This window comes from Gallinula chloropus, assembly GCF_964237585.1.
Source record: "Gallinula chloropus genome assembly, chromosome: 12".
Lineage (NCBI taxonomy): Eukaryota > Metazoa > Chordata > Aves > Gruiformes > Rallidae > Gallinula > Gallinula chloropus.
This window is the reverse complement of record NC_140097.1, coordinates 6,737,625-6,749,986: the sequence shown is the minus strand read 5'-3', so window position 1 is coordinate 6,749,986 and position 12,362 is coordinate 6,737,625. Positions and strand designations below refer to the sequence as shown.

General features: G+C 48.0%; 1 protein-coding gene across 1 annotated transcript in view; it reads left to right on the top strand.

Annotated features, from left to right (window-relative positions):
* Positions 1 to 12,123, top strand: part of SLC25A26 (solute carrier family 25 member 26) — an 87,031-nt gene extending 74,908 nt beyond the window's left edge. The window contains exons 8-10 of the mRNA XM_084269489.1: positions 5,601 to 5,665; positions 7,075 to 7,148; positions 11,729 to 12,123. Of these exons, the coding sequence (XP_084125615.1) occupies positions 5,601 to 5,665; positions 7,075 to 7,148; positions 11,729 to 11,825 (236 nt within the window). The 3' untranslated portion in view covers positions 11,826 to 12,123. The remainder of the gene's footprint in view (positions 1 to 5,600; positions 5,666 to 7,074; positions 7,149 to 11,728) is intronic.
* Positions 12,124 to 12,362: the final 239 nt, after the last annotated feature.

Here is a 12,362-nt window from a genome sequence, read left to right as displayed (position 1 = left end):
CTTTCCTTTTCACCAGTAGTATTTTAAACTTCCTTTCTCATGTGTCCTTGGAGGACCTGCTTCAAAATTCATGAGGTTCAACTCTATTTGCATCAGAACCTTCCCCTTCCATCTCCATTACTTCCCACTGCAGACATGGAACAGTATTGATCTAGTCAAGTACCACATCCATTGTATTTGACTGAAAGTATTTAGCTTTCTTGCTGAATGGAGGCAGTGGAAAAATAATTTCCTGCTTTGTGAAGATTGGATTCCATGGTTAAAAATTATTAACTACCTACATGTACCTTCAAACAAGGAAAGAAAAAGCAGACCAAACTTTTTATGCCTGCCTTTCCACCCCAAAAAACCCCATAACCTCACCGCTACCCTGTGACTAAAATAAGATGGATGTGTGCATCAGAGTGATTTAAAATTATCATATTCAAAACCTTAAAAGGAGAAAACAATAACAATTAAAAAGTCTTTAAACACAGAAACTGTCAAATGCCACCATGGTAGTAGTGGGGTGGCAAAATTGCAGAGACACGCTCCTCCCCTGTGTTCTTTGCTTGAGTTCAGTACTTTCCACAAACATGTTAGAGGTCCTGAGGGGGGAAGGGTAATAAGCTGAACCAAACTGAAAGACAACTCCTGTTTGGCTTCCCTTTATGGCACACACACATGTATGTATCTCTGTGTTTCTTTGTGTGTTGGTTAGTTCCTAGCTAAATTATAATGGATTATTTGGCAAAGACAGAACAAAGAGCAACAACACATTGAATTCCATCCCCAGTGCCAGTGAAGCAGCAGTGATTTCAGCCAGAGTGCTGAGAGAGGCTCAGCTCTTCCTCGTTGAGCACACATGTGTACGATGTATGTATGTGATCCACAGGCTTTTTATAGAAGCATAATAGGCATGAGCATAAATATCAGAGATTTGGAATCCTCTCTGTCTCATCTGTTGTTAATCTAATCCCTGGAGGCCTTGTCCAGCTGCTTCATTATTGAATGTGTGTTAACTAGAGGTGTTTGGAGTAGTTCGGGAGTGAGGGAAGGTGATAGCTGAGCAGCCAATGGAGAGGAACCCAAGGGTAGATCTACATGGTATTTTAAGCTTGGGCTTGTATTTGAACCAAACCTGTCCTCACATCTGAGCTGTTTGGACACCAGTCCAGATTTGGGCACAGGGCTTTGGCAGGCTGGAGGCAGCGGAGGGAAGCGTGTGCCCATGCTGCAGGCAGGCTGAGCAGGCTGAACATGTGGCTGTACTCCAGGTTCGAGTTATCTTAGGCTGCCTGGCTGGACTACTGCACCCCAGCCCTGCACTGTGTCGGGGCAGGCTGTCCCAGAAAAGCTCTGTGTGGGTTTTCTGAGTCCTCCATGGAAGTGGGCTGGTGGCAGGGAAATCCTGTCATTGGGTATTAGCTGTTGGGAAAGTAAAATACTGCCCTGGAGCAGTGAGGTGCCCTGGAGCTTGTCACAGAACCTGAGTGTCCATTTAATGTGATTGAAAATTGCCTCTGTTAAAGATGTCTTCTTTCTCCCTACTGTAAAAAAAAGTGTGGCTTAACGTTAATAATTAATGCTCTGTGGTGACAAACTCATTGGGAATGGAGGTGCAAGTCTAGTGAATAATAAAGCACTAAGGAGTGCTCTTTGCACATTAGTAGGGAAGGCTTCCCATCACTGTTGTTTTGATCTAATCGGCCCTGACAAGATTACACTCTGTGTCTAAGAGCCTCTTTAACTCTATACCTCTGAATACATTTTTGCCTGGTTCTCAAGATTCCCCTGCAGTGTCTGCTTGGATCATGCTTCAAACCCTCAACTGGTTAAATCACTGGAGGACCAGTGCTTTGCCTCTTGGTACTTCTGCTGAAATTCACAGAGCTTCTTGGGTCACTTTGCTGTACCATTGGCAGGTGTTGTTCCCACAGCCATGAAGGAATAAACTTCTCTCTTAAAAAAAAAATTAGCATAGTATCAATACAGTAAAAGTTCAAATAAGAATACATTGATTGAAGAGGTCTGAAAAAGACTGTGAACTTGGAAATCGGTGAGTGTAAGAGGATGCTCTGAGGTTTAGTGTTGGACCTGTGCAACTCAGTTTTTCCACCAGGATTTGGGATTCAGTCCTGAATCAATCTGGATAACCTTCAGATGTCAGTACAGAAAATAGTAATGAAGACAGACAATAATACAGCTCAATGTGGATTTTTTTCTTTTCCTAAGGTAGGCTAATTCAAACAAGGACATTAGTCAAGCACAAGTTCTTATTTCTTGAAACAACCTTGACCTTGGGCTGGTGTTGCAGAAGAAGATGCCAGGGTGCAGCCAGATGACATGAAACACTGAATCAGGAGGAGCCCCTGTGACAGCCAGAAGGGTTCCCTGAAGCCTTTAGAAAGGGTGAGGAGAAGTTAAAATGGTACAGTGGGGACCAAAGAAGCACTTGTCTTCCTCTGTTCATAGGATCTTATTTGAGGAGAGCGTTAAAGAACTGTGAAGCATAGCATCAGCCACCTTACTGTGAGGAACTGAGGTTATATATTCTTCTCAGGTGAAGTATTTCACTCTCTTCTGATGCTTCTCAATTTTCATTTTGCTATGACAGCTAAGAAGAGTAGGAAATGCCAGCAGGAACCTAGGGGAATACCTTAAGTCTTCAAGACTTTTTATTCTTACTGCCAAATAAAGGATAATTGTTCTCTGTGGATGTCTGTCACTACCACTTCCATCAAGAGCTGGTCACTGGGAAAGTGTGAGTCGCAGAGGGATTTTCTGTTTAACACCCAGAGCTTGGTAAGCTGTAGCTGCTCAGCTGACGTGTGAACACGCAGTGTCCATTGTAACTTCTTGGGAGACAGGTGATGAATTTTCCATTACTGTGTGAAGTTTTATTTTCCCAGTAGAGGAGTTTGTCACTCTGCTAGAGGTATTAACGAGGCACAAGCCTTCTCCCATGTGCAAATCCATCTTTATGCCTGCTTGCTGAGCATGAGTCATTACCAGATCCTTCAGGGCAAGGGAGGAAAGAGCTTTCTCCATGAGTGGGTTGGTGAGTCAGTGGGTCTGGCTGGGTGCAGGCAGTACCTTGCTAGTGCTGTAGCCTGTTCTTGGATACCTGTGTGCTAAGGCTGGACAGGTCGTTCTAAAATTAGCTTGGACATTTGGGGTTAAGGCTGGAGTAAATGAATTTTGTCAGACTCATTGCCTTCAATGAAAAGCAGTTCCTGACAAGTGCCAGCTTTAATCTCATGTTTTTGTCAAGCATATACAATCTTGCATTTAATTTAGCCACTATCCTGCTGCTTCATGTGCTTATGAAGCATTTTATTGTTGCTGTTGTGAATCTAAATTGATGGGGAAATCTGTACCAAATACTTCCCAGTGATGGAAAAAGAACCATTGAAAAGTTAATAACAAAAGAGTGTGGAAGACCCAGATGCTGGCTGGGGGGAAAATGAAATCCAATCAGCCTTGATTAAACATTTCAGGTAAGAATTTGGGAACATTGTATCAGGATAAATTGTGTTTGTTTTAATCACTTTGTTAGCCAAGATTGAAGCTTCTGCCAGTAAGAAACCATAAGGAGCAAATGCTTTAAAAAATTACTGGAATCTGATAAGGGAAATAAGTGCTGCCATCGACTCTGCAGCTGAGATGCCTAGAGGTGTTTTCCTTGATACAGGCCTGACAGCCCTGGGGTTCACTGCTTAATTTTGTCTTGGTCTGTAGGCAAAGGAAGGGCTTCTACATCCAGATTTGTAAAGCCACTATTTTCCATGGAGATGTATTTTTAGAACATTAAAAATAATCGCTGACATGAGTACCAGTTTCTAACCAGATCGTCCTCTCAAAGCCTTTGGGTCATTTGCTCAAAAACTGGCTCACCATAAAAAGATTTTTGACCTTAAAGAAGGTCCAAGAATGGGCTGGAATTTAGTTTAACTTGCTCATAGTTTCTGCTTTGGCTTTTTGAATCCAACCCATCTCTCTGCTTTTCAGTGAGGTATCACTCTAGGAAGCTTCCACAGAGGGACTCGGGTGGGCTGACCTTACGTGAGCAGCCTGGCGTCTCGGGCTGTTCACCTGCTGATCTTGCTTGAGATCCAGGGGGCTGCATGTGTGCCTTACTGCATCTCCTGAACTTATTTAAGTGTCAGAAGGCAGTGCAGGGTGCCAGCTGGCATGACCCCTTTTTAACATAAAGCAGAGTTTTAATACATTAGAGTTCAGGTGGTTCAGAGGAAGATACACAGGTAAAAACACCAGATGGGGGGGAAGATGGATTTTTTTCACTACTTCACAGATTTGTAGCAGCAGTGCTTTCCCCCTTCCCATCACTTGAAAACAGAGATCAATTTTTCTACATTCCATAAAACTTGGACCAGAAAATAGATTATTTTTAGCTTATTCCCTGGGTACTGTGTAGGCTTCAGTCTTTGGAGTCACTTTGTTCCCTGCTGTAGCAGATACAGGATTTATGCAAGCTCCAGAGGAAAAAGAAGGAGGAAGAAGCAAGAGAGATTTCAGAACAAGTCTCCCTTTCTTTCTTCTGCCCCTTTCTTCCCCTTTGTTCCTTCACTTAAGGCTGGCCTGCTCCTGCATTCTAAAGTTTCCTTACTTCGGCTCTTCCTCAGCATGAATTGCTTGCTTTAAATTCTGTGAACAGAGGAGGGAGAGAGAGATGAGAGTTAACTTTAGATGGGGAAATAAGGCAAAGGGGGCAAGAGCCTGGGAGAAAAGGCAGCCAAGCTGGTCCCTAGGTAGCACGAGAGGCCAGGCTGTTGCCACAGGGTTAAAATAGGGAGGCAGACACTCATGTGTCTGCGGATGAGGCCTGCAGGTGGGTAAGATGAACATCTCTGGCTTTCAAAAAAAGTTGCAGAGGAGCTGGCTGCTCCAAATGAAAGTGATGAGCTCCAAGTTTGGGAGTGATGAGAGAGGATAATGCCCATGAGGAGAAGATGGCATTTGTGGCTATGGACTTAGTTTCCCATCCAAAATGGAGCTGATTTTGTTCACTGGGGCTGAGCTCCATCCCACACACCGGTTTATCTTTCTTTTCCCCTTGAAACAGAGTCCCAGGTCTAACAGCTGAAGTCCAGCTCCAGCCTGTCTGTATTTGGGGACAGCTTTACCCCTGTGTGGGTGCCTGTGTGGTTCAGATGTATCTTTCTGGCATTTGAATGGTCAAACTTGAATTCTCAAGGCAGGGCACGGTGTGACAAGCTTATTTTCTGATCTCTGCAAAAGAGCAAGCAGGTTCTTCCTTTCAGACTTGTCTGTAGGTGTTGGAAGCGGAATCCAGTATCATTATGACCCTCATATGTTCATATAGGTATAGAATCCAAAGCAAAAAGACAGTAATCTCAATGGGAATATTTGGATTTACAGTTGACTAGTATAGAGCTGTTTCCCCTTAAGTCAACACAGGAATAAAGCACTCTGTGTACAGACCTTCAACAAACGTACCTGGGCTCTGACGTGAGGAAACACACTGGAGGCATTAATAATGGAGCAGTGTTGACCACAGCCATGGGAATTATAGGCAGTGTGGCATTTGCATTCAACCAACAATGTCTCACTTGTGTTTGGTGTTTTAATTTGCTCAGGTGGATTTGCAGCTGCGGTCACCACACCTCTCGACGTAGCCAAGACGAGAATTATGTTGGCAAAGGTAAGGGGGCAGGAGGCCAGCAGGCATGCAGGTGAATGGCTTTGGTAGTTCCAGAGGTTCTGTATGGCTGTTACAGAATGGAATCCAGCACCTATTAATAATGATTTTTGCTCTTGTCCTCGAAGGAAGGATTAGATATCCACAGGTACTATGTGCAGAACTAATGAAACTCTGTTACTCTGCTTGTCTGGCTCTTCTGGTCCTTTCCCAAAGGAGCTGAGAAGGGCCCACTCTTCTGCTGGACTCCCAGAGGCTCGTGCTGTGTCCTTAGGAGAAATTATCACAGTTGGGTGTCTGGAGTTAAACTTCCTGTCAGGGATTTATTCCTCTGGTTTCTGATAATAGTTGGGCATGTGTGTGTCTGTCTGTGCTGTTTCTGAGGAGGGGTTGGCACTGCGTTTTCTGTCCTAAAATTTTAAGGCACAGACATCATGATGGCTGACATCTGCTGCCCAGGGCAGAAAGAAGGTGGCTAAATCAGTGAGTTTAGTAAGTAGTTAAATTGCTAGTAAGTCTGGTGTTCCCATCATCATCTTGCTGACCCCAGAGCAGAGTTAATCAGCTACATAGCTAAAAACCATCGACCTTTCCCTTCCCTGAAAAGAGCTGTTGTGTTGGCAAAGGTCAGGCATCCTGGAGTTTCTGTGGCTGGTTTTTACCCTATTGCTGGTGTCCTTCTGTGTGGGGACATTTCTTGTTGATGACACACAGCTCCCCAGCCGAGTCACGCATATCTGCTGTGTCATGTTCCTCCTTGCTGGGTGTTGGACCTGCTGCAGCTTCTTTGCCTTTGGATATAGTAGGGGTGATAAAACTGTAGCAATGGGGGTTCATCTCTGTGTGCTGCTGCACTGGGCAGCCAAGTCAGCGTTGGTAAGGGAGCAACAGTGCTCTGTCGTGTTCTCAGAGCGTTCAGACACCATCTTTATATTAGTCATCTCTCACTAACTAGATCACACGTGTAATTGAATTGCCTGAAGTCCTGCCATTTGTCCTCTGCTCTACTCTCCAGGCAATTTTCACAGGCAGTACACTGTGAATGTGATTTTTTTTTCTTAAGAAAACCTCATGTAAATCCCCTTGCAGTGAGCAGCAAAGTCACCTGTTGGTGCAGGGGTTTTTATTAAATTCTTATTCCAGTGTCAGCTGCTGGATGTAGAGCTGAGTGTAGCACAGAAAGGACAGACACAGTTCTGTGATCTTGAAGTGATTGTTTTGTTCTTCTGTGTCTCAGTTTCCCTTTCTGCCCTTTGCCTTGTTCCTAGAGACAAGGAGCCAGTGCCTGGGGTAAAGAGGTCATTAGGGTGTCTGTGGTCGCTGTAAAGTAGCGCTAACTAAGGACAGGGAGCTCACTAATTAACTAAACCTCTCTGCCAACAGTTTCCCATCTCTCTCTTTCTGTGGTGCAGGCTGGTTCCAGCAACGCTAGCGGGAATGTTCTGACCGCCCTCGGTGGCATCTGGAGGACACAAGGCCTGTCAGGGTAAGGACATGCTGCTGAAGCACATCTCATGTTGTGTCTCTGTGTGTGGTGGGGGTCGGGAGATGATGGGATGGTCTGCTTGTGTTTAAATCCTGTTGCACAGAAAGGCTGTACACATGGCCAGGGAGCAGGTGTCAGGAACAAGAAGGTCCCTTCAGGGAGGTCCAGTGTCCTGGCTTTAGCGGTGGCTGTGTGCACAGAAACAGGGTGTTATTGGGGTTTGCCTGTGGTACAATCTCTGAGCTCAGCTCCAGGCTTTGGAGGGAAGGGTGGCTTTGTATGTAACGGGCTCTTCTCCATGAACATGTGCATTTGTGTTCTGTATCCGGTTAAACTTCAGGTACACATGTCGTCATGGGGCAGTGAGTGCCACAGGTTGATCTTGAGGTGTGTAAGTCACCCCTCCTGAGATGTCAGGGACGGTCAGAATAGGAGCCATGTGTCCCTTATGGACAGCCTTCTCCTGGAATTTTCCTATGGAAAACACCAGCAAGGTCCCCTCTATACCTTGATATTTGTTGTTCTCACTGTGATGGGAGCACAGGATGCCAGAGTGATGCTGACAGAAGGGACAAGCTAGAGCAGAAGGGAGGGAGCTGTGTGCTCCTGACCTGTGCTCTGAGCCTCCCATCAGGCCTGGGCTTGAGCAGGTGCCTGCTTGGATTTCTCTAGTGAGCTTTCTGGGACAGGCCTGAGTGCAAAGAGTAATGCTGAGTAGTAAGCTCTGAGTAGCAAGCTCTCTGGCTGCTTCCCTCCTGGGGCTGGGGAACTGACAGTTCTGGGCTTTCTGCTGACTGGTTGGGGAAGTTTGGGGTGGTGATAACTGCGTTGCTTACCTGCCTTGCTTTACCTGTTCCTGAGACTGAGAACTGCTCTTCTGACCTTGGCGTGGTGTAATGAACAGATAGTCCTCTGCTAGTGTTTGGAGAACATGTGGAGGTGTCACAAGCTTATGAATTATTAGTGATTTTTACAGACACTTGCTTCATTTACATCGCTTTGTCCTCTTTGAGTGTGTGAGTTGTACCAGTTACTGGCCATTCATAGTGAACAGACCTCTTAACTCTTCTGGCCCGCAAGGTTCAGCCTTGTGCTTCCTTTGGTAGGGTTTGTGTCCCACCAGCCCTCAGCCCAGAAGAGAAAGAGGCTTTTCTGAAGCTTTTCTCAGGGCTTTTCACTGTGATTTCTCACAGGTCTTTAATCCTCTCAACCTGGCCAATACTTCCAGGGTGCTGCTTTAACATTTGTAAACTCTCACCCGGAGCAGCCCGCGCGTCGCAGCTTTGCAGGAGATAGTTTTTCCCTTCACATCTGATCCCTGCTCACCCAGCTAATAAAAGTTCAGTCCTCTCCCTCTACACATGTGGGAAATAATTCAAAACAAATTGCAGGAAGTTCCTGAACACCGACTCCAGGAAGACGCCCAGCTGTGCCCCCCGGCAGCGCTCAGAGATGGGTTGTCTCAGGTTTGCTCTTTGAGATGATGAGGTGACCCCGGTGGTGGATGAGTTTTGAGTCCTATGTGGCTCGTTGGATTCTAGGATGTGTTTTGAAAGGGGCTGGGAGAAGCGAGGCCATGTCTGTGGCTGGTGGGAGTTGAGCTCTGAAGGGTGTTCAAGAGGCACAGATTTGGCTGGGGAAACTTCCCCCTTTCCCCAGCCAACAGCAGAAAATAAAAGTTGTATGCTTGTGCTCTTCTTGGGGTGTTTCAGCACTGCCCTTTCCCTAACAACCCACAATTAAACTCTGCCTAAAGATAGTTCCCGTGGACTAGGACCAAAGGGAACACAATTCAACTGAAATCAAAACAATAAGTGATCTGGAGAAAAAGTAACATGTGAAGGAGGCCAAGCTGCGTCAGCTGCAAGGAAAAGGAAGAAAGTCTTGGGAAAAATAAACGCAGAGGCTGCCATGCCTGCTGCCAATTATAAATCTATTAATCAAAAACAATAAAAATGTCGGGCTTTTTTGGCCAGTTGCAACATGAAATGATTTATGGCTCCTCTAATAAATCTCTTACTTGAAGAGGAGGAATTCTGAGGGCAGAAAGACGCATTGCTTATTGCCACCTTATTAAAACCAGAGTGCAGGGCTCAGCTTCCTGGTCTGCACCTAGTAAATCCCTCTGCTTCACATCAAGAAATATCACATCCCTTTCTGTCCAGGGAGAGCCAGGCCTGTGCTGGGAGGCAGGGTAGGGATGGGGTGAGCAGATGATCCCTGTGCCTCTTTACTCTTGTTAACGGGGTGGAAGAGCCACTTGGTGAAAGCAGGTTTACATCTTGTCCAATAGCTTTTCCTTGCAAGGAGGTGGTGGTGTTTAAAAGCCCTGGATGAAGCTTTACAACTCGTTGGTGAGAAAGAGGAGTTATCTAACTGATAACTCCGGTGAGATCCGGTGAGGTGGCTTGTCCCAGCTTGTGTGTAGCTGGGAATGGAGCTGGCAGGTTGCACTGGGTGTCCTGTTCCTTGGATGAGTTTCCAGGTTGGGGTAGGCACAGGTGGGCACTATCCACTGCTCTCTAGGACTTGATCTCACCGATGTGAGGGATGAGAGCAGCCCCTGTGCCCGGGGCTTGCTGCCCACAGGAGTGAGCTCAGTGTGGAGCTGCAGTCAGATAGAAGCAGTGTTTTTTCTCAGTGTAGCCACCTCTTTGGTCTGAGGCTTAATACAGAGGTTTTGTTGCTGAGCACTCAGTGCCTTTCAGCACTGGCCCCTCTGCTGTGTCCAGGCACCACAGTGCCTGTTCCAGAGGGTAGCTTTGGGCAGGAGTCCTGGTTTGTCTCTGTTGAGAAAGAATTTGCTTTGGTTTGCTGAGTTGTTGCCCAAAAATGTTTCCTTTGCTGCTGGAACTGTGGGACTAGGGGTATCCCTGTGCTGGGAGCCCTGAATTGAAGAGCTGCACCCAGGAGGGCCTGCATGCAGCTGAGGGGAGGGCACATGGGGTGGCTTCGACCATGGGATTTAAATGGGGTTCCTGATGTGTGAGTGCTGCCGAGCGGCTCCTCGCACGGGTGGGGAGAGCACAACGTGTTTGTACCCAACTTATTGCAGCTGCTGTGATGGGAGGGGGGACATGAAGCCCCCCAGCCCTCGGTGCCAGACCCCTCTGGTAATAGGGAGAGTTGCTGAAGCAAAAGGGGAACCCCAGGCAGGGAGAGTAGAGTGGCAGGGTGCCAGGTGAAAGCCCTGCAGGCAGCTGATACAAATGGACAGCAGACCTGTGCCCACCAGTTTCTGATGGGGCCAGCAGAAAAAAGCCCCAGTTGATCTCATTTGCCAAGGAAGGTGCGTGTGGCATTGGTTTGGACCAGGCCTGAGGCAGAGCTCCGCTCTCCAGATCTGCCCTGGAGCGTTCACTCTGCCCTCCTGCAGAGGTGAGCCTGTGAGCAGAGCCTGGGTTGGAGAGGGGAGCAGGGCCAGGATTCTTGGGAGTTCTGGGTCGTACTCGAGGTTGCCAGGGCTGCAGGTTCTGGGTAGTTGGGTTCTCTGCCCCACTGGTGCCATAGCTGTGGGCTGTGCTGTGACCAGCCATCAGCCACTGCTGCTGTACCCCGGGCAGCCTGATTCGGCAGGCGGATGGTGCGTGTTCCCAGAGCGATGCTGCACCATAGGACTTACCCTATCAGCACTCTGTCCATACATGCCTTGTACAAATTACTCTGTTTTAAAGCTGTCATTATGGTAATAGACCCAATTGCTGTCTAGTAAAGCCATAAAATGTTTCCATCTGCGTGTGTGCTCCAGGCTCCTTAGCAAAGCTCATTACAGCAACAACCGGAGTTGCTGCAGCCAGAGGTTTCCCCAGCGCGGTGTGAGAGGCCGGGCGCAGCCCAGTCTCACTGAGAATCACACCAAATCCTGCTGTGGACCCTCCTACCAGGGACTGTGCGGCATTCCCAAAAAGCCCAGGTCAGCATCCCGGCGGAGCTCAGCCGGAGCGCGCTGCGAGGGGCTCCTGCAGTGTGGGCGATGGATCAGCGGGGGGGATGCCAGACAGGTTGAAGCCTAACGCTTCATCCTTGCTTGTGAGGAAGGAAGCTGTAATCCTCTGGGAGGGTGTGCTGGCCTGTCCTGGCGCTGTTAAACCAGCTCTGAGCTGCCATGTGTCGTGCAATTGGCTTTGCACGAGTTTCCTGTTAACTTTCAAGAACTATTAGGATCAGGCACCTAAAAGTTGTGGCAACTGAACACGTGGCTGTTCTTACACCAGCCCTGCTGGCCCCGTTGGATGGGAATGAGCCGCTGTGGTGAGCGGGGCCATCTCTGCAGTGGGGAAGCTCCTGGCTGAGCGAGGGTCCCTGTGCCGAGGCTGGTGGAGGATGGACACTTCCCATCTGTCTGCTGCCCTGTACGGGGACATGTCTGTGCTCCTCTTTCTGCACCAGGAGAGGGGTTAGAAATCGCAAGGCTTGGGAGTACTCTGTTAGGGAAGCATGGACAGGTTCCTCACGGAACAGTGGGGTGGGATTTAAGAAACCAGTAAGAGGGGATTTTTCTTGGCTTAGCTTTCCGAAGCCCCTGCAGCCAGCCGTGCAGCATCCACTCAGCCTCTGAAACCGCCTTTCCTTTGCTTCAGCTTGTTTGCAGGTGTTGTCCCACGGATGGCAGCCATCAGCCTGGGAGGCTTCATCTTCCTGGGGACATACGAGAAGACGCGGCAGCTGCTGCTCTGACCCAGCCCGGCCACTCTGCCCTGTGGTTGCCAAAGAGCTGGAGAAGCCACTGAGGAGAAGGAGGAGGAGGAGGAGTCCGGCCGCGACTGCAGCTTCCTCCTGCCGCCCCTTGCCGTGCCGCAGCAGCTGTTGGGTAGGCTGAGCGCCACTTTCACTGTTAAAGAGAAGTAAATCCTCCAATAATCCAATTTCCCAAACATGAAATTTTCCTGCATGGAAACTGAGTGAGGTCATTGGGAGCGTTGTGCCAAAAAAGGACTGGTTTGGGGGGGGTAAACAGCTAATTATGGTGGCTGAGAAAGGCGTTGTTAGACTCCTGCTGGGGAAATGTTTTGCAAGCCTCAAGCTTGGGGGCTGAGAGGGGAGGCTGAAATAAAGCGAGTGTTCATAATTCGGTGGCACCTGCCTGAGAACGTGGGGAGGGTTTTCTGGTTGGGGAAGCGGCCGATTGAGTTACAGCCTGCTGCCCTCCAACAGCACTGAAAGTATTCCAGGCTGGGAGAGGTCTTTGTAAAAGACAATAATCCATTTGTTCCT